The sequence below is a fragment of the Apostichopus japonicus genome, chromosome 6 (assembly GCF_037975245.1).
Source record: "Apostichopus japonicus isolate 1M-3 chromosome 6, ASM3797524v1, whole genome shotgun sequence".
NCBI lineage: Eukaryota > Metazoa > Echinodermata > Holothuroidea > Aspidochirotida > Stichopodidae > Apostichopus > Apostichopus japonicus.
Genome location: NC_092566.1, coordinates 13,288,832 through 13,308,767, shown reverse-complemented (window position 1 = coordinate 13,308,767; position 19,936 = coordinate 13,288,832). Strand labels below are relative to the sequence as shown.

The following is a 19,936-nucleotide window of genomic DNA, read 5'->3' as shown; positions in this document are numbered from 1 at the left end:
ATCAATTTTTTTTAATTAGTAATTAATTATTACAAATTCATTATGAATTGATTCTAAAACACAAAAAAAAAGAGACGTTGAAGCTTCACCTACTGCATTCTTGGTGTATTTGAAGTTACGACACAGTTTGAGAAGTATAGTCCATTTCAAAGTCTTAAGAAGAAACTTTCCTGCCATTGCCTAAGCTAAGGTTACCTTGGAAGTTCTGAAAGTTACATACATGTTATATCCATTTATATGCAAAAGCAATAGAATACTGAATAAAAGCCAATGATGTAGTGTGCTAGTGAAATGCAATAACTTTAATTGAGGATGTTAAGTGTGCAATAAACATTTCCTTGGAGTACTTGGTTACAATTGAACAGGATATTCTTGTATATAGGGATAATTTCCTGGTATACCAAGGTTAGGTGATCTTGTTCGAGAGTTGATTTTTTTATGATTAGCTATTAAAAATATACTTTCATCTCTTCAAAGAAAGACCTTTAAAAAGTGAAGTTGATTTATTTTTCAATTTATTCACTACTATTTGTCAAAGAGTACAGAATTATCAGTAAAGTAGTAACTTTACAAGATAGTTCAATCACAAGAAATGAATTGCATCGGTACTTACAAGACAATCAGGGTTGAGACCTGAATCAAACAACAAAGTCAGACCTGACCAAAGCCTGGGTAATGTTGGATGTAGAAGGGGGCGCTATTAAACTTATGAAATTGGTGGAATAAGAGCAAATCCTCAGAATAATACTATTATTGAGTATGTTACTCCCAAATGCCAATCACAAGTGAAAGAGAACTTTCCCTGTCTAGGGAAGAGGTCCCATCTGTTTAATTAGAAATGTTTAATTAGAATGTTTAATTATAGATTGTGTTTAACTAATGTCATTAACTTCTCAAAAGTGGGGGAATTGAACAAAATCTCCCATGTTGCTCTAACTTAGAGACTTAAAGGAGCTTAACAAATGTATTTCCACATCTTTATGTGTGGATAGGGAGGAACTGCTGGCAAACTATATGTGAGTATGCAAGGGAAATCTTTCACTTTAAAGGGTGTGAAGACTCGCGCACAAAGAAACGTCTAATGCCAGTAATCTGACCTAGTTTCGAATGAGGTGTAACAGAAGTGTTAGATACCACCACCGATCCCAGGAAATACACACACAGCTTGCTACCGTCGGTAATTAGACACTAGTGTACAGTCAATACATACAGCTACGGTCAATACCCACAACACAGTGTACATAGCAGGGTGGACATCTCAGGTCTAGATAAAAGATAACAAAGTATCACGTTTCATTTCTGTCTGCATTTTGTAGCGACAAGAAGAAAACGTCATTTGCAAGCAACGGAAAGTTAACTTTTTCAGAGTGCGGCACAATGTTTGGGGCGAGTCTTCAATGCCTTTAAACAGTGGATGGCTAGATATTCCCTATAGAAAAGGACCATGTCAAAAAGTGCCAAAGTTCTATTATATATATATACCAACCTCTGATCATGCAGTGTAACTTTAAGGATCTTCATTATGAGTGGAGTGATTCATAATTCACATATATGCTTTTGAGAGGACACATTTATCTGACATTTTATTTTGGAAATCATGAATATGCTTTATGCCTTTACAACCTCACTGAACATACTGCCATTAATTTTTAAATTCAAAAGCAAAAGAATAATACATACCACACATTTCCTGTTAAGTATTTCCATTTATTGCCATTACTCTGTACAAACTTTAAATTAAAAAGTAAACTGTTCAGATTGGTCAAAGAAACTAATATTATATGCTACAAGAAATTGTAATTTCAAAGCCAATAATATAATTCTTCAAATCAAGCAAACAGTAAGCATCACATACCAAAAGTGACTGAGAAATTGCCGTCAATACTTCCCACCCCTCCTCCTCACCCTCCCCCCCCCCCAATTGATACCTCTACTTAATGCAAAATAACCTGTGTATGGTTGTTGCAGTAAACTTTATTCTTATATCTTCTACCAAACTTGAAAATCAACGCCCCCCCCCCCAAAAAAAAAAAAAAAAAAATCCAGTCAGTCTTCTTCACTCTTAAACTAAACCTCCAAAATACTGGAAAGTTCAAAAGAAGAAAGCATTTGAAATAAAAATTTGGCATCTGAAAGTTGTTAAACTCACCATTTTAGTGACCACCACAACAATTCTTCATCTCAACCTTTGCTACAGTAATTGATATTTAAGCTATTATTTGTCCTTTTTCTGAGAAATTAAACTGTCCTTTTGAAATCTGTTGTCTTAAAATGTTCAAGTTTACATCACAGAAATGTGATCTTGATGCAATGACGGTCTGAGGTATGGGCTTTGTAATTAACATCACTGATGACAATAGTAAAAATGGCTATAAACAAGAATCAATCTTCTGTAGGCTTGAAAAGTCTGTGTTTCAGACTTACTTCAAGTAATATTAACTGAGCTAGAGTCAGTTTAATATCCACAATACATGACAGTAGAATGAACACCTGTGAATGTCACATGATCTACTTTACTAATCCTGACCTGATTAAGTGGCTTAAAACAGATGGATAAACCAAGAAAAATCCCTCCTTGTATCTCTCTATCTCATACTGTGGCCCAACAACTAGTACAACCATTGTAAGTTAAAATACTAGCCACTGAAACCATTTAATCTAATTCATTGAACAATATTGACAGTAAACTTAACAGACAGCTGATTGCATTACATAACATTAACATTCTCTCTTCCTCATGGGTAACAGTCATGTAACATTTCATACAAAATTCTGTCTAAATTCTCCAATGCAAAGTATCTCCAAATATTGATGTTAGCTTTAATAAAGTAATGGGCTTTCTCCAGGTTTGAGATACCCATTGTGACATTCATTTAACAAAGAAACACTATTTTGTGTACAGGTGTACATGTATGACTAGAGATTTTCGGTAACCAAGGCAACCAGTTGCTTCACATCATTTTTCTCCTTCAATTCTAGCTCAACCATATACTTGAAAAATTAAAACATTTTGTAAAACTTAAAAAGATTGATGATTTTTACATTCAGAAAATATATTCATGTTTTTTTATTATTTTTTATTATCTAATTTTCTCCATTATTTACATATATCACATTTCTATGTCAGTTTAATATATCCTGTGAAAGAGTATAATGGAATGTATGATAAAACATAATACTGCCCTCTGTAAATTAAAATTCCAACAAAATGGCATAGCAAAAAAAAAAAAAAAAAAAAAATAGCATACTTTTTAAAGTAATCTGAGTCAAATTAAACACAAAATGAAATTTCCAATTATTGAACAAAATGTAAAATGTTAGCAAAGCCACGGAGGCAGTAGATAATTAGTTACAGGAAGATCAGGGGTTCAAAACATAAAACGTTAAATTATGTAAGATGCAATGCAAACAATATCTATCTAAATATGAGCAGATTAATTAAGTATTTATCGCTAAAGACTTCAGATTATTTGACTTTCTAACAAAATTCCTATACTGCTTGCATTTGGATGTAATTCCTGCAAGTTTTCTATGTTATCACACTAATGTTAACATCGACTGCATTCAGTTTAGACTGCCCTAGCCAACACAATGATCCAGTTTAAAATAAATCACCTGGAATTTCTTTTATTTCAGTACTAGCATTTAGTTTAAAAACCATACAGTGTAGTAAGTGTATACACTGACTTTAAGAGGTTAACTAAAGGTCTATTAAGTTCATTGAGAAACTTGTCACTCTGATTTTAGGAAGTTAAGTCAAAGTGTCAGTATATTGTAAAAAGTTTGTCACAAGTTAGTTTAAAACTTGTACGTAGATTACCCTGCTTAGGAGTCTACTGCAGTAGTGGGTTAACACAAACACAGTTTGCGACTGTATTACTAGTAACATGCATTGTGCACATGGTATATTTCATAAAATAAAACTAAACTATTGATCACATTGAGCACAGCCAGGATATTTGTCTCAGTTTAGAAATACTGAAACATATTAAACGGCTAGGATATTTGTCTCAGTTAGAAAAGCTGATACAAATTAAAGGGCTAGGATGTTTGTCTCATTTAGAAATACTGATACAAATTAAGCAGCTAGAATATTTGTCTCAGTTAGAAATACTGACACAAATTAAAGGGCTAGGATATTTCTCAGAGTTAGAAATATTTGCAGCGCTTCTCTGGTGCAACACTCAATTACAGGTTGATATTAACAATATGTTGTTTGCAAAGTTGTCTTGATGTTTTATACAAAAAAAAAAAAAAAAAAAAAATACAAACGGATGCATCTATATTCAAGTGATCAAGAAGAAAGAATTTTGGATGAAAGGCAAAACTGGTTGGATCATAAGAGACAGAGGGTTGAAACAAACAGACATTATTTGCTGATTAAACTCTTAGAGCGCAGATCCAGTAAACAGGAAGTGACATATTACAAGTTTGGCACTATCAAATTCTTTGTGCCAAAGAAGAAAAAGAGGAGAAAAATTAAATTAAATTAAAAGATGATTCTGGCAAAAATCTTTCACTCTACCAGTTTATCTCATGATAATAGATCAATAAATATAAAAGGAATGATTTCCGACCCTAACGGTTCTGTAAAAGATTTAAAAATTGACAGAGAAAAGGAGAAAATAATTGGAGAGATGATGTTCTTTATCATGAATTATGGAAGGGCGCCATCTTCTGTCCTCATCACTTATCTCTCTAAGTGAATCATATCTAAAATGCCACAAATATATATCCAAGATATCTGAATGAAAACTAACCAACCTGATACCATGGAGCCATATATATACTAGATTGCCCCTCTCTGCTCTGGTATCTAACCTTGTTTTGAAGATGAAAACTTTATTTAAGAGTCCTTCCTGACAGAGCCTGGGCATTTAAAACCAACTGGTAATACACAGACTGACATCATTCTCAGCTTCAAGTTCCTTGCATCAAACTATGTCTATCTGATGAACATATCATGCCTACTGCTGTATTGTAATTCTCATAAAGAGAAGTTGAGAAGTCATGTGGAGGGATATAGATGCATGGTAAAGAGAAGGCTGCAGTATAATGGATGAGATAAAGACATTTTCCTTGTTCTTTCTATCGATGCATGAAGGCATCAGATGCTGAGTGGGATTCAGGTTAGTATATCGTAAGGAAGCTATGATCAAAGCAGGGAATTGACAACACCTGATTTATAAATTTTCTTCAGAGTGTTACAATTTTCAGGGCTGTTGCAGGGAGCAGGAAGAATCAAAGTGAAATGTACAATAGACTGCTGAACACTGACACCAGATCTGAAAGCTGCTGAACACTAATAAGATAACACTGATACCAGACACTAAGAACAGATCATATAGGCCAGACTAGCCACCACAGATATGGATATGACTAGATAACTAAAATTAAGGAGCAAAATGGGTGATGGGATTGCTACAAATATCAAAAGAAGACCATCCTACTGTAAAACATATTGAAGCCTTGAGATATAATATAACTACTATGATCTCTTATGCTTACCTAGCAGACTTCAGCTGTTAAACAACAGCACAATATATCAATGTATGACAGACCGTGATGAAGTGTCTATGATCTATTATGCTTACCTAGCAGACTATAGCTGTTTAGTGTCTATGATCTATTATGTTTACCTAGCAGACTTCAGCTGTAACACAACAGCATAATATCAATGTATGACGGACTTTCTGGTTAAGTAGAAGCCTCTCCTCCATAGACATGTTTATACTGTGATTAGCATGAATTAGCTATCAATGTTACTTTACACTTACAATGACCCTACATACAGTTAAACATTGCTTTTGAAAGCACCTGTGGTAACATTGGTAATTGACTTAATGAATATGCATTATGACATCAGTAAGGGTAACCTTTGACACTATCGAATACATTTCTTCTATTCTTCAATTGCTATAAACAAACTAACTATATAGTTGAATAAAAAATTCCCATTTCTGTTTCAATTACAACTACAGTAGGTTGATATTTTGGTCAGCTACAGAAGACCATTAGTATCTATGGCCTCTTGAAAGTGTTGGACGATTTGACCGGTGCCCTAACACCACATCATGTTCATTCAGCAAGACAAATAGTGCTTCCATATCTGAAAGTCACTTAGGGAACTTGTAGAAAAGAAGGTCTGTTTTACACAACTGTAACAAAGCAGCAATCTTGGATGGCATCTCTGGGTTTCTGTCTTGGGATGGTTAAGCTCAGATAAAGTGCTGACAATTTGGCAAGAGTCTTGTCTTATAGTCCTCCATTCTCCTTTGGACCTTCCCCTCAAACAGTTACATGTTTTCTTGCACCAAGTGAGAGACCTGGTCTTGGCTTTCTCTGTTGTAGCTGATCTGTTAAGCTGTTTCTTGGCTTTCTCTGTGGTGACTGATCAGTTAAGCTGTTGAAGAAGTTTAAAATCAGAAAATAATGTTTACCTTGCAAAGGCTCAAACTGACACCACAAAAAAACTCTTGACATTTTCACAAGTGGATCAAATAATTGCTAAATATGATTGCTGACATGTAATAAAATCGAAAATGAATTCACATCCACCATTTTTGCAGACGGTATCACTTTATGGAATGTATCTCCTTTTCATTCTATGAAATAACAGCTCTAAGAGAAAAGCAGGAAGATTTAACTAGAAACATTGAGAATGAATTGACAAGATTAATAATGTAACAGAACAGTCCATTTTTTTAGTTTGAATCTTGAAGGATGACTTGCAAAATGCAGATTATAGACCAGATATTTACGTCCTTCAATGCAGATATTTACATCCATAAATGCTGATATTTAAGGACCAGATAATTACGTCCTTAAATGCAGATATTTAAGGTCCTATGTGCATCCAGTCACATGACCTAGTACCTTCCGGACTGTTTGGATTATTGAAGGCAGTAAAAGTCCAATCAAATAGATCATTTGCAGTCAAATTCATCAGCAATGCCTGAGAGTCAAATGCTACATTTCTGCATAAGTTGATAAAAAATGCAAAAACATGCAACATCTAATTCACTTAGAAAGCCTGATTTTGATGACAATAGTTGGTGGTAGGCTCAATCTTTGATACTTCAATACATTCCTTATGATTAGTATAGAAATAGAGTAATATAAACACCACAACTGGAAAGCAGAACATGGCTGCATTGTCAGTAACTATCAACAGAAAGACTAATTTCATTTCAATTTTGCCAACTGTACACATTACAGCACTCCATTTCATGACTCTGACAACTTTTCAAGCACAACAGAACATGCTTGATTCCAGTACAGTACTACTCCTCTGAAGCACTAACCAATAGGTGAATAGCCCCACCATATTCACTGCAAGTGATAATATACATTTGAATAAGTTCACAACACACAGAACAGAGAGAGAAAGAGCTGTACCACTCCAGTTTCTTAAGATGAAAGATCAAACAGTTAGTGGTTCAATTTTCCTGAGTTAGTTAACCATGGTATTGACCACCCACATCTATCTGCGACATATATAGCTTCGCCGTATAGATCTGCCAGAAGCTTATAAGAGAAATACTATCCAGCACGTTATTTCTCTATTCATTCAAAATTTCTTTTATATATTCTTGTGACACATGACAATTACAGTTTTCCATATTAGAGAGAATTTCCAGTTACTTCATATATCAAAGTAAATGACAACAGTTATTCAAAGTTGGCTATGAGGAAAGGATTAACTCCCAACCCCCCCCCCACCCCAAACCTCCTGCTCCTCTCCCACCCAATACCTCCTAAATAAACAACAACAACTATCATTCTACCACTCTGACTTTAACACTATTCTCATCTTTTTATTTCACTGGATCACAGTTCAGGATTTTAGAACTTATTTCTCAATAGCTCTTCAAAGAAAGAACACAATTTTACTATAAATGTAACAGTATCAAAGAATAAGGCCTGTAAGAAGCAGTTTAACAGCAACCCACTTTCACTTGCAGAGTTAAAATTTGAATGAGTACAGACTGAATGTGTATAACAAGAATGACTGGTATGGACTCTACAACTGTAACATTCTGTTAAATAGAATGACTGGTATGGACTCTACAACTGATACATTCTGTTAAACAGAATGACTGGTATGGACTCTACAACTGATACATTCTGTTAAACAGAATGACTGGTATGGACTCTACAATTGATACATTATGATTGTGTATCCTCTTCATATATGATGATCAGCTAGAAACTTCAACAGAGAAATTCAAAACTACAAATCAACGTAAACACTGATGTTACTTGTCAACGAATGGATTTATATTTCAAGAGCAAAGAGAATGCCATGCTAGATCAGAAGAGAAGTATCAGGCAGACAGCAGGAGATCGAAGGAGACAGAGAGGCAAAGAACATATACACAAGGATTACAGAGTGTAGAAGAAACATGATGGGGAACAATAGTATGGTTATGCAGTCCATTGTATCATCGCTATGGTAACTATGCAAAATGTAGCTGGTTCAAGGTAATTTAATAAGTGTTGCTCATTGCTACCAAACCAGTACCACGTATTGCACTGGATAAAGCATCAACGTTGTAGTTTAGATGCTCCCAAGACTCTACCTTGCAAAAGGTTAATGTAAGTACAGGTCAAATCAGATGAAAAGGAGGAAAACCATGGACCGTAATTGGTATAGGATACAGATGAACATGAAATATTGCTCCTTCAGGGATACAAGGGCTGTAATAAGTGTCATAAGCATGTGACAAGGTTGGAAATTGGAGTACCCATTCACAGAAAAGTAAGATCAGCTTTCTCTTTAAAAGACCTTCAAATATGATATTCTGATCTGGATAATTTCCACTACCACCTGTCATCACCACCCATGGTGCCCAAACATTGTCAATTTTTATTTCGCATGTTCCAAACAAACTTCACTGAAACGGCACAACTTGCAATAGTTATCGTCATTAACTGCTCTTACACACACCGAAGACAAAAGTTTCGGTTTTAGAACTCAAGTCAAGCTACTATCGTTATGCCTGGGGGTCATTACTGAACACCACCAATCCCGTACTCATGATTTATTAGTACCGAGGTTAACTCAAACCTGCATCCAATATGCGACTGGCTGTTTCATCAATAGGGACTGTCATGCGAATAACCTCCATGCTGTACTAGTGGTCCTATCCTATACATTGTTGTAGATGTCAAATGAAGATTTATATTTAAGAACCTTGAACAGGAATGATGGGAGAAGGAGCAACCAAGGTCTAAGATGCAGCAGAATATGCATATTCATAAGCATGCGGAATGTAGGATAGTTTAGCATGCATATTCAGCTTGCAGATACAGTACCAACATACATATTCATTACCTTTGTCACACCTGAATTTCCCGAGTTCTGATTAAGTACGTTTTAGGTGGAAGAGGAGGTGGCCTACATAATATAAAGCAAGTTAAATAATATAAAGATGAAGATATCAATGTCCACAAATAAATTAAGCTATAATTGGCTCATTTTGCACAAAATTTGTATTTTAGTGTAAATACTTACTATTTTGTGTTATTATTTTAAACACTGCATTATCACATGCAAGGAAGGGAAGTTCCAGTAACAGGAGGTCATATTTAAATCTCAATGAGCAATTTTAATTGTGGCAGGAACAGGCCAATGACTGAGTCACATTGGCTTTTAACATATGCTAATATGTTGCCTTCAGGCTACATTTTCAAAAGGATATTGATTTAATTCATACTTCACAAAAGCTATTCAACTTCCTAGCCATTATTACCCTCTTTGCATCTTTAACTAACAGGTTATTCTCTGCTTCTAACAGCAGCCTAAACATTTCACTGGGCACAAAAGTCATAAACTTTTATTGAACATAAAAAGAAAGAAAAATAGGCAAGATGGGGTTCCTGTAGCTGAACAGAAACAATGGCACATAGCAAAGCAAAGGAGGGTGAGGGGTAGCATGAGCCAAGGTCAAGGGTCACACTATAAGCAAGGAACAATTTCCTTCAGTTTCTCTAGCAGAATATATGAGGATCAAACAAAACATTGTTAGGACAGAGCGATTACTTACAGCAGGATTAAGCGTTGATCCCTTATTAACTAATGACAGAGCATTTTTCTACTTTTTTAAATCCTCAGTAACATCTTGGTGAGTCTTATGAGGTTACCTCAAAGGTTTTCTTTGTCAGAAAATTACTTAATTTATCGGCGTTATGATTTTGTTCGAAGTCCCCACGAAAGTTGCTTTAAAACACTGGCTATACGAACAATAGTACGGCTGATGGTAGATCAGTTTTCAATCACATCAAGAACATTGAGTTTTGTTTGACTGAATTCCTCATTTTCAGTATCAGCTTTACTTGATAGTGAATAAAATGAATTACATCATCAACTTTCAGCCAATTATGACAAATGCCAGACTTTAGTTTTAATGTGTTGTTATGCTAATCATCAGTGACCTGTCATTGTTTCTCAATGTACTGATTGTATCCTCCATAAATAAACATCATTAGTAAACGGTGAAAGACGACTTGAAAATATGGAGCACGCTACCCATCGCTCAATCAAGAAATTAACCAAAGGCCATTTTGCCAAGTAAAGAAAACCAAATGTACCCTAGCTCCTCGACCAAGCTACACAGTTTGTACTGTATTAGAATTACCTAGAAATTTAAAAAGGAATTGATCCACAACACACAAGCAACCAAAAATAACCCCTTGAAAACAACAATACGCCAACAACAATTGAAGCAAAGAGTTATATCACAAACACACATGAGTTATGTCACTTACCTGAAATTATTTGTCCTCACTAGCTTGTAGGTTTTGGGAGGCAGAGGGGGTCTGTACAGATTTGGGTAATGAAGAGAAAAAAAAAAAATAGATGTTATTACATGAAATTTAGCTGTCAGGGAAGATTGTTATCTCGCCTTATATTGGAGTTTTTATTATAATTATTATTATGCATATGAGATATCACTACAACCAACTAGTCAAAGGTATGCACTTTGCAACTGAATATTCACAACCAATTATGTAGTTATTCTGGGATTGTGGTGAAATAGGTTCCGTCTGCCCACCAAGAAGAGCATTCTGCCCCTCTGAGAATAGTCCACCTATGCACCTGACCAGCACCAATCAGAAACTGATTATTTTATAACAAGTACTCGCTGATTGCCACAACCAGTGACTTGAGATCCACAAGCAGGGTAGCATTCAAGACAATTGAACATAATGACTCAAGTTAGCCAGCTCTAAACCCCGCAGCACACTACCCCCACACACTACCCCCACACTACCACGCAGCACACCCCGCAGCACACTACACAACTGATCAGAACCTGACGGTACAACTCAACCGCGGTAACAATAGTCCTGCAGGGTGGGGGAGTTCACACCTGTCACTGTACAGTTTTAACAAACATTAAGCAATCACTGGTTCATAAATTTGCATGTGACCTAAGCGAACTACGGTCATTACCGGTAAACAGACGTTGTGTCTGGGCAAGGGGGGGGGTGGAGGGAGGGTCAGTCATAGGACTATGAGTCTTGACTATTAAAGATTTTCCATGTAATGACCATCAAGTTGAGATTAATGGTACGGTGCGCTGCGGGATTAAACAGCAACCAGCATTCAACTAGTCCTGGTTTCATCCCTATTCATAGAACTCTCTAGAGATATAAATATGCCTTAAAATTGTTTGATACTTTTGAAATTTCTGACATATACGTGCAACACAGGAATGTATGAACAGGGAACAATGCCATTGAGACTGTTGATGATATCAGGTATTTATGCCAACTAGGAAATTTTACTATCATGTTTAAGAAGTCTCCAAATCCCTTCCCTTTCCATGCATTTGGTCTGTTGAATACTTTTAATAGATTAGAATCATCCTACTGTACATCTTGTAAACATTCACTACCCGGGGTCACTTTACTTCATTTATACTAACAAGAGTTAATCATGAAATACTCGTAGAGGCAGGTTTCTATATTTGGTGCATTGAAACCTTCCTTTCAATCAGAGGTGGCCAGTTTGTAGAGAATTTGAACGAAAATGTTGTGAATATCACAAGCACATTTCTGACAGTTGAACATACGTGAAACACATCGATAGATAAAAGCAGTAAATAGTGCTGAGCAGAGTTAGAATATGTTGGCAAGATGCCAAACATACAGACTGGCTTTTTAAATTGTTAGTGTCATGCAATGCGGTGATCTCTACCATTACAATCATTGTAGTAAATCAGTTTAACTGCAATGTGACATGCAAAAGAGTGAAAAAGACAACAAAAAAACCTTGACAGGAATAATGAAAGAGGCATTTGTAAAAAACATAAATCTCACTAATTATGCCAAAGCCAATGTAATACTTATGCTATATAGTAAGCAAAATGAAGGATTAAATGTAAGTTATAGTTGAAATGAGTACTGTGTGATGGAATAGCACACACTGGATGTTCTCCAGTCATGGTAGGTGCTTTATTGTGAGTTAAACTGTTTACTGTTTGAATCTCACAAGGTGTGATCAGATTTTAAGATGACTTTTGCAGAGATTTTGCCAATATGATGACCAAAGAAATTGAAGGATGATAAATGATGTGAGAAAGTATCCATGCATGAATGATTACATGAAAAGCATACCAGATGATATACAGATATGAATGCGAACAAAAATTGTTATAAAGGTGAAAGATTAGGAAAGTATTAAAAAATAATGAGATTGGGTTCATGCATTCACAAACCAGCAGAGGTGCAGGTAAATAGCACTATGTAAACACAGTATGTCGAAGTCCAGATTGGTGGGGGGGGGTTTGATGTTTTGGGTTGAAATGGGAAGGATTGGTGGGGAGGGGTTGAAGGATGGGAAAGAGAAAGATGAAAGATTCTCTCTGACTTCAATTGTATCACTACTGGGCACTGGTTTGTCACACAGGAGAGGAATCTACATTTACTTGTATTGTAATATATATTTGTTCTAAAGGCTCCGGAAGAAGAGGATGGGAAAAAGTTATGTAAACCAAATTGTGTGGAAAGCCTGATATGGAGTAGATGACTCTGCACGAACCTTGGAGGATGTGGGTATTTGTGTGGAAAGTCGGAGATGGAAGCTGCTATGGGGAAGGGTGGGGCAGGGCAAGGGTGGGGCAGGGAAAGGGTGGGGTGGGGGAAGGGTTGAATGACACTTTCAGCAGGAGAAACAAGATGACCTTCCATAAGGCCACTTGTAATTCTCCAGGAGAGGCATGTGGCTCGCCACAAAGTGAAATCTTTCTCCCACCAAAGTCAAATAAGCTTTTTACAAACGTTTGACATACTAAAAGCATGCGAACAAGGAGGGCTTTGATGAAGAAGACATTTAAACCAAGGAGGATAATGTATTAAAAGCCATTATAAAGAAATGTATGAAGATTCTATCACCAAGAAAGAACCAATCAAATTCACTTTATGGCTAAAACTCAAATTAAATATTTGAAGTCTTTAATACATATATTTTTTTAGTTATTTTTACTCCCTTTTATGATGCTCTTCACATTGCAGTTACTACATTAACATACCCAGACACAATATCAGTGAGCGGTCAGCAGGCATCATCGTGCAACGCTCTCTCTGCAAAAGTATTGAACTGATTTCCATTCAATGTCAATATGTTTGATACTACTGTATGTAGTACTAAACACTCAGCATGCTTACACCTCCATCTTCCAGATAAATGGAGTTTCTCAAAGTTACTTAGAGAATGCTAGATCAAATTATAATTCATCCATTTCATATTGTTCCTTGACAGTTGAATTGAGAGCTGCTGTTTATCCTATTTTCATTTTTGATCCTAGGTTCTTTTTGAAACTAAACACAACTTGAAAACAAACGGACAATATAAGTGATAAGAGTGAAGTGCAATGATCACATGAAGCAACAAACAACAGACAATCGTCACTTAGCGACAAATTAGTATCAAATAATTAGGTCAGAGAGGAAAGAGTGCCAGGGAACATAAACATACCAAACTATGTCAAAGAAGTGCCAGATACATTCACTAGTAGACTATGTCAGAGAAGTGCCAGGTACATACACATACTAGACTATGTCTAAGAAGTGCCAGGTACATACACATACTAGACTATGTCAGAGAAGTGCCAGGTACATACACATACTGGACTATGTCAGAGAAGTGCCAGGTACATACACATACTGGACTATGTCAGAGAAGTGCCAGGTACATACACATACTAGACTATGTCAGAGAAGTGCCAGGTACATACACATACTAGACTATGTCAGAGAAGTGCCAGGTACATTCACATACTAGACTATGTCTAAGAAGTGCCAGGTACATACACATACTGGACTACGTCTAAGAAGTGCCAGGTACATACACATACTGGACTATGTCTAAGAAGTGCCAGGTACATACACATACTAGACTATGTCAGAGAAGTGCCAGGTACATTCACATACTAGACTATGTCTAAGAAGTGCCAGGTACATACACATACTGGACTATGTCTAAGAAGTGCCAGGTACATACACATACTGGACTATGTCTAAGAAGTGCCAGGTACATACACATACTAGACTATGTCTAAGAAGTGCCAGGTACATACACATACTAGACTATGTCAGAGAAGTGCCAGGTACATACACATACTGGACTATGTCAGAGAAGTGCCAGGTACATACACATACTGGACTATGTCAGAGAAGTGCCAGGTACATACACATACTAGACTATGTCAGAGAAGTGCCAGGTACATTCACATACTGGACTATGTCTAAGAAGTGCCAGGTACATACACATACTAGACTATGTCAGAGAAGTGCCAGGTACATACACATACTAGACTATGTCTAAGAAGTGCCAGGTACATACACATACTAGACTATGTCAGAGAAGTGCCAGGTACATACACATACTAGACTATGTCAGAGAAGTGCCAGGTACATACACATACTAGACTATGTCTAAGAAGTGCCAGGTACATACACATACTAGACTATGTCTAAGAAGTGCCAGGTACATACACATACTGGACTATGTCAGAGAAGTGCCAGGTACATACACATACTAGACTATGTCTAAGAAGTGCCAGGTACATACACATACTAGACTATGTCAGAGAAGTGCCAGGTACATACACATACTAGACTATGTCTAAGAAGTGCCAGGTACATACACATACTAGACTATGTCTAAGAAGTGCCAAGTACATACACATACTAGACTATGTCTAAGAAGTGCCAGGTACATACACATACTAGACTATGTCTAAGAAGTGCCAGGTACATACACATACTGGACTATGTCAGAGAAGTGCCAGGTACATACACATACTAGACTATGTCTAAGAAGTGCCAGGTACATACACATACTAGACTATGTCAGAGAAGTGCCAGGTACATACACATACTAGACTATGTCTAAGAAGTGCCAGGTACATTCACATACTAGACTATGTCAAATTGCTTTGATTGAACAAGATTTCAGACGAAGCTTCAAAGATTTAAGTTTCATAGAGATTCTGCAAGACTTTATGAGAGGAAAATCTCTGACAAACCAAACAAGGTTCAGAATCAAATAATCGATTTATTCTTTTTGTATTTTTGAAATTTCTGCTGTTTCTTAAAGCTTGCTGAAAACTTGCAAAAGTATTCTTAAAAATGAGGGTGACTGACTACATTTTATTTGATTTTTTGTTGTTAAATGTGGGTTTTTCATGATAAACAACACATGATGCAGGGAAGGTAGATGTTAATAGAACCAGAATACATTCCTGAAACTTTGCGATAAAGGTAGATTTTAAGTGAAACAAGCACAATTCAATGTAAGAAAAATGCTACGTGTTTGAACCTGTTTCTATATTTAGCGAGTAAGTTCTTCGGCTTTGGCGGTAAAGGTGGCCTGTAACAACAAGAGACAAATGAAATTCTGAAATGACTCAAAAAGAAAATGGACATGACCAAAATGTGTTTGGCAATATTCTACTTCAGATAAATTTAGCAAAACAAACTAAGCATTAAGGAATGAAGTTAATACAAGACAATAACAGACACTCACAGCTGAGTATTATGATAACTGTGGGAGGATTTTAACAAAGCGTAAAGTACTGTTTCCTTGTGGAATAGTTTCCTGTTCTCTCCAAACCACAATAACTTCCCTTTCACATACCATCCCCCACGCCCCCCCCCCACCCACATCTCTAAGAACAGACACACAGAATAAAGGTTTAATTTTCAGCTACAGGTATAAAGGTTAGAGATGTTTGAAGGACAAACTTTGTGATACTGTCCCCAGCAAGCTTAGAACTTTGCTGTCCTCAAAGCAAACCCTGGTGATATGGCAACTAACCATAAATCTTAAACGGAACATGCATCCTGTCAATCGCTGAAAAATCGCTGGCCTTGTAAAGCTTGAATGGCACGCATGCAAAATGGAGTCTACCTCCAACCAAAAAGTGAACAACCCAACAGTTAATGCGAGTTTCATCGGTAATATGATTAGCTTTAAAGATATTCATATATACTGTATATCTCTACATCAAATTATACACTGATGCAAATCAATATCAGCTCATTTTTTAAGATGGATTAGTTTATAAAAAAAAAAATCGCAATTAAATCTTTTGAAATAAATGAAAGCACAATTGTAATGTCTTTTTTTGGTAAAACTCAAATCCCATGTTAGCCTGTTGATTGGAAATCTATGTGTTGTATAACTTTGATGTCGTCATGCAGTGAAAAGAACAAAGTACAAATATACAAACCAAGAGGGACTAAGGCCTCAGGTGATTGAGGGCTACAAAAAGATTTAATATAAAGATAGTACAATGACTAAAGAAAAGTTTTTCTTTAAAAATGTTCTTTTTTTCTTTAATACTCTAATTTAGGATTGTATTCAGCCACCAAAAAACAGAAGAGCACCACACGAACAAAACTACGAAAAACGGAAACGAGGATATTTACATAATTACGATGAAATGAAGAAAAACGAAATACTAAGTATTAGGTGATGGAGAGGAACGGTAAAACAAAATAAACTGGTAAGGGCCACATACCTATACAAATATTTCCCTTTTGCTAGGTCTTGTTGGGAGAAGAATTGATCATGGTTAATTGTGAACAGGAGGCAAACACTTCACAGATTTGCAAGTGACAAAAAAAATGAAAAATAAGAAAACCAGTACATTCAGTTTTGTGGGACAAAAACCTTTTGTGTATTGGACTAAATGAATAATAACTACCTAGTCGTAACCAACATACATGCCTGAAGATTTCACCTGAAGTTAAATCAACCGACCACTAATATCCGAGCTATGCATAGAAATTCCAATTGACTTTTGCCAATGTTTGCCTATGAATTAGTCAGCAGTAATGAATTGGTCTTCTTATACTATCAAATTTCAACAAATGAGCAGATAATTAAACTCAACTGCAGATCATACAGTGTTTTCTCTGATGAGAAAAAATATCATGATTCTTGAAGCAACCTTTTTGGCATTTGCTCAGCAATTTGATCAAACCTACTGAGTATTATTCAAAATATTTTTTATCAGTCACACCTAGGAGAGTTTTTTCAACAAAATAATGCTAATTATTGCGTAACTTAAAATTACAAGCCAATTTTTAACATTTTGTCTTCCCATTGCACAACTAATCTTGTGCAAAAAGCAAAATTGGAAACTTCTCGACAGGTTTTAATTTTCACATCATGGTACCAATGAATCTTGACCAAAGTAGCGAACTAGATTAATATGAGGTTCTACTGTCAAATAGCATAACAAAAATTGATGAAATTAAAAAAACACAAAAGGAACTACATAGAATGCAAAAACTGATTTATTCTAGTTTGATGAAAACTGGATCTAAGCACTGAAGTAAACAAGCAAATTAAAATGTCACTGGTTTACATATTCATTTCTGCTTAATGCTACAAAACATTACCAGTGCTAGCAAGAAATGAAAATATCCTACAGCCAAGCACTGAGTTTTAATGAAAGTTTCTTTCCCCCTTGAACTAAAACCTCCTTATTTTGACATAAGCTGGTGAATAAATTAAAATACAAAAAACACTGCTTGGTGTAGAAAACAACATAAAATTGACGAGAAAATGAAATAACACCTTGGAATGCACACGATACATTTGGAATAGGCAACTGTATTGACTACAACAGGCCAGGGTAATACTTGACATGACAAGAATACTTACGGATAGGTTGCTAACTTCTTTTCCAAGTTGTGCTTATATGCAATATATCTGAAATATAGAAGAAAAAGTGTAATGCATTATATTCATGTCCCTCACAGAAATGAACCTGCACAACGTTATGGGAATGTAAAGTGATGTACAAATCCCACTTTTGCACACCACTAAATTCACTAATTTACATCTGGTCTCTTCTATATTTGGCAGGTTTTGATTCCAGGGTAAACTTAAGAAATGACTGTACTACTAAAAAAAGCACTGGTTGTAGGAGAAAACCATATCGAGAGTGTTCAGACAGAAGCCAAGGATGCAGAACATGGTTCTTTATTCCTGGTTTATTTTCTAGTATGTTTGTGCAAGTGCTGAGGTTTTGTAAGGCATGTTTTAATATACTTAACTAAAACTATTACAAATGCTTCTTGAAGACACAAACCCTTCGATCATTGTGTATGTTATAGATGACAAAAACCCTTTTAACATTCATTGTGTGTGTGATAGAGGACACACACCCTTCCATCATTAATTGTGTATGTTATAGAGGACACAAACCCTTCCCATCATTGTGTATGTTATAGAGGGCACAAACCATTCCATCATTGTGTATGTTAGAGGACACAAACCCTTCCCATCATTGTGTATGTTATAGAGGGCACAAACCATTCCATCATTGTGTATGTTAGAGGACACAAACCATTCCATCATTGTGTATGTTAGAGGACACAAACCATTCCATCATTGTGTACGTTATAGATGACACAAACCTTTCCATCATTAATGGTGTATGTTACAGAGGACACAAACCCTTCCATCATTAACTGTGCATGTTATAGAGGACACAAACCCTTCCATCACTAATTGCGTATGTGATAGAGGACACAAACCTTTCCATCATTTATTGTGTATGTGATAGAGGACACAAACCCTTCCATCATTTATTGTGTATGTTATAGAGGACACAAACCCTTCCATCATTTATTGTGTATGTGTTAGAGGACACAATCCCTTCCATCATTTATTGTGTATGTGATAGAGGACACAAACCCTTCCATAATTAATTGTGTATGTTCTAGAGGACACAAACCCTTCCATCATTTATTGTGTATGTGTTAGAGGACACAATCCCTTCCATCATTTATTGTGTATGTGTTAGAGGACACAATCCCTTCCATCATTTATTGTGTATGTGATAGAGATAACTGTCATGAACAACTTCCTCAAGCAGCTAAGAGAAATGTTATTCCAACTAGAAGTTATCAAAAATTGAAAGCTTTCTAACTCACAATGGCTGTAAACGTTACAGAGTCTGACTATGACATCATCTTGCTACTTGTGCTTTTATGATTATCTTCAGTAATTGAGATGTGTTTTGTAGATGGTGAACCTAAAATATTTGAACCGCTCAACATGACCTAGTGATGACAATGGTCAGTGTCAATACTGTTAATATTCTATCTTGAAGATATGAAAAGAAATACAAAGAGAAAGTGAGAATGTTCTCAGAACCTAGTGGCACTATGACATCACAGATTTACAAAATGAAAGCTCGCAGATATGACCTTTAAAGTACGATATCTTTGAAATGAAACAAGATATTTCTTAGCTTTGTTGGGGAGTTGCTCTTCAAAAATATCTCTTTGACAGTAGCCAAAGATGATGGGTGGGTTTTAGCCCCCGAACAAAACTAAACGTTGAATGATTTCTTTCAATAAAATTGCTTAGAACATGTTATTTCAATAGTCAGATATGGTGGGGAAA

General features: G+C 35.8%; 1 protein-coding gene across 13 annotated transcripts in view; it reads right to left on the bottom strand.

The window, feature by feature from the left end:
- Nucleotides 1-2,596: 2,596 nt before the first annotated feature.
- LOC139969040 (ras association domain-containing protein 4-like) overlaps nucleotides 2,597-19,936 on the bottom strand; it is a 34,143-nt gene continuing 16,803 nt past the window's right edge. Inside the window, exons 8-13 of one of the 13 annotated variants that reach the window (XR_011793635.1) lie at nucleotides 18,185-18,232; nucleotides 16,743-16,774; nucleotides 15,830-15,880; nucleotides 10,771-10,821; nucleotides 9,341-9,400; nucleotides 6,344-6,405 (exon numbers count right to left, since the gene is read on the bottom strand). Coding sequence is in view for 7 of the 13 variants with exons in the window: in XM_071973754.1 (XP_071829855.1) it covers nucleotides 6,289-6,403; nucleotides 10,771-10,821; nucleotides 15,830-15,880; nucleotides 18,185-18,232 (265 nt within the window). In the remaining 6 variants the exon portion in view is untranslated. Of the gene's footprint in view, nucleotides 6,406-9,337; nucleotides 9,401-10,770; nucleotides 10,822-15,829; nucleotides 15,881-16,742; nucleotides 16,775-17,033; nucleotides 17,062-18,184; nucleotides 18,233-19,936 lie in introns of those variants that run through there. The other 12 variants (XR_011793634.1, XM_071973759.1, XM_071973756.1 and 9 more) reach the window with 12 other exon arrangements.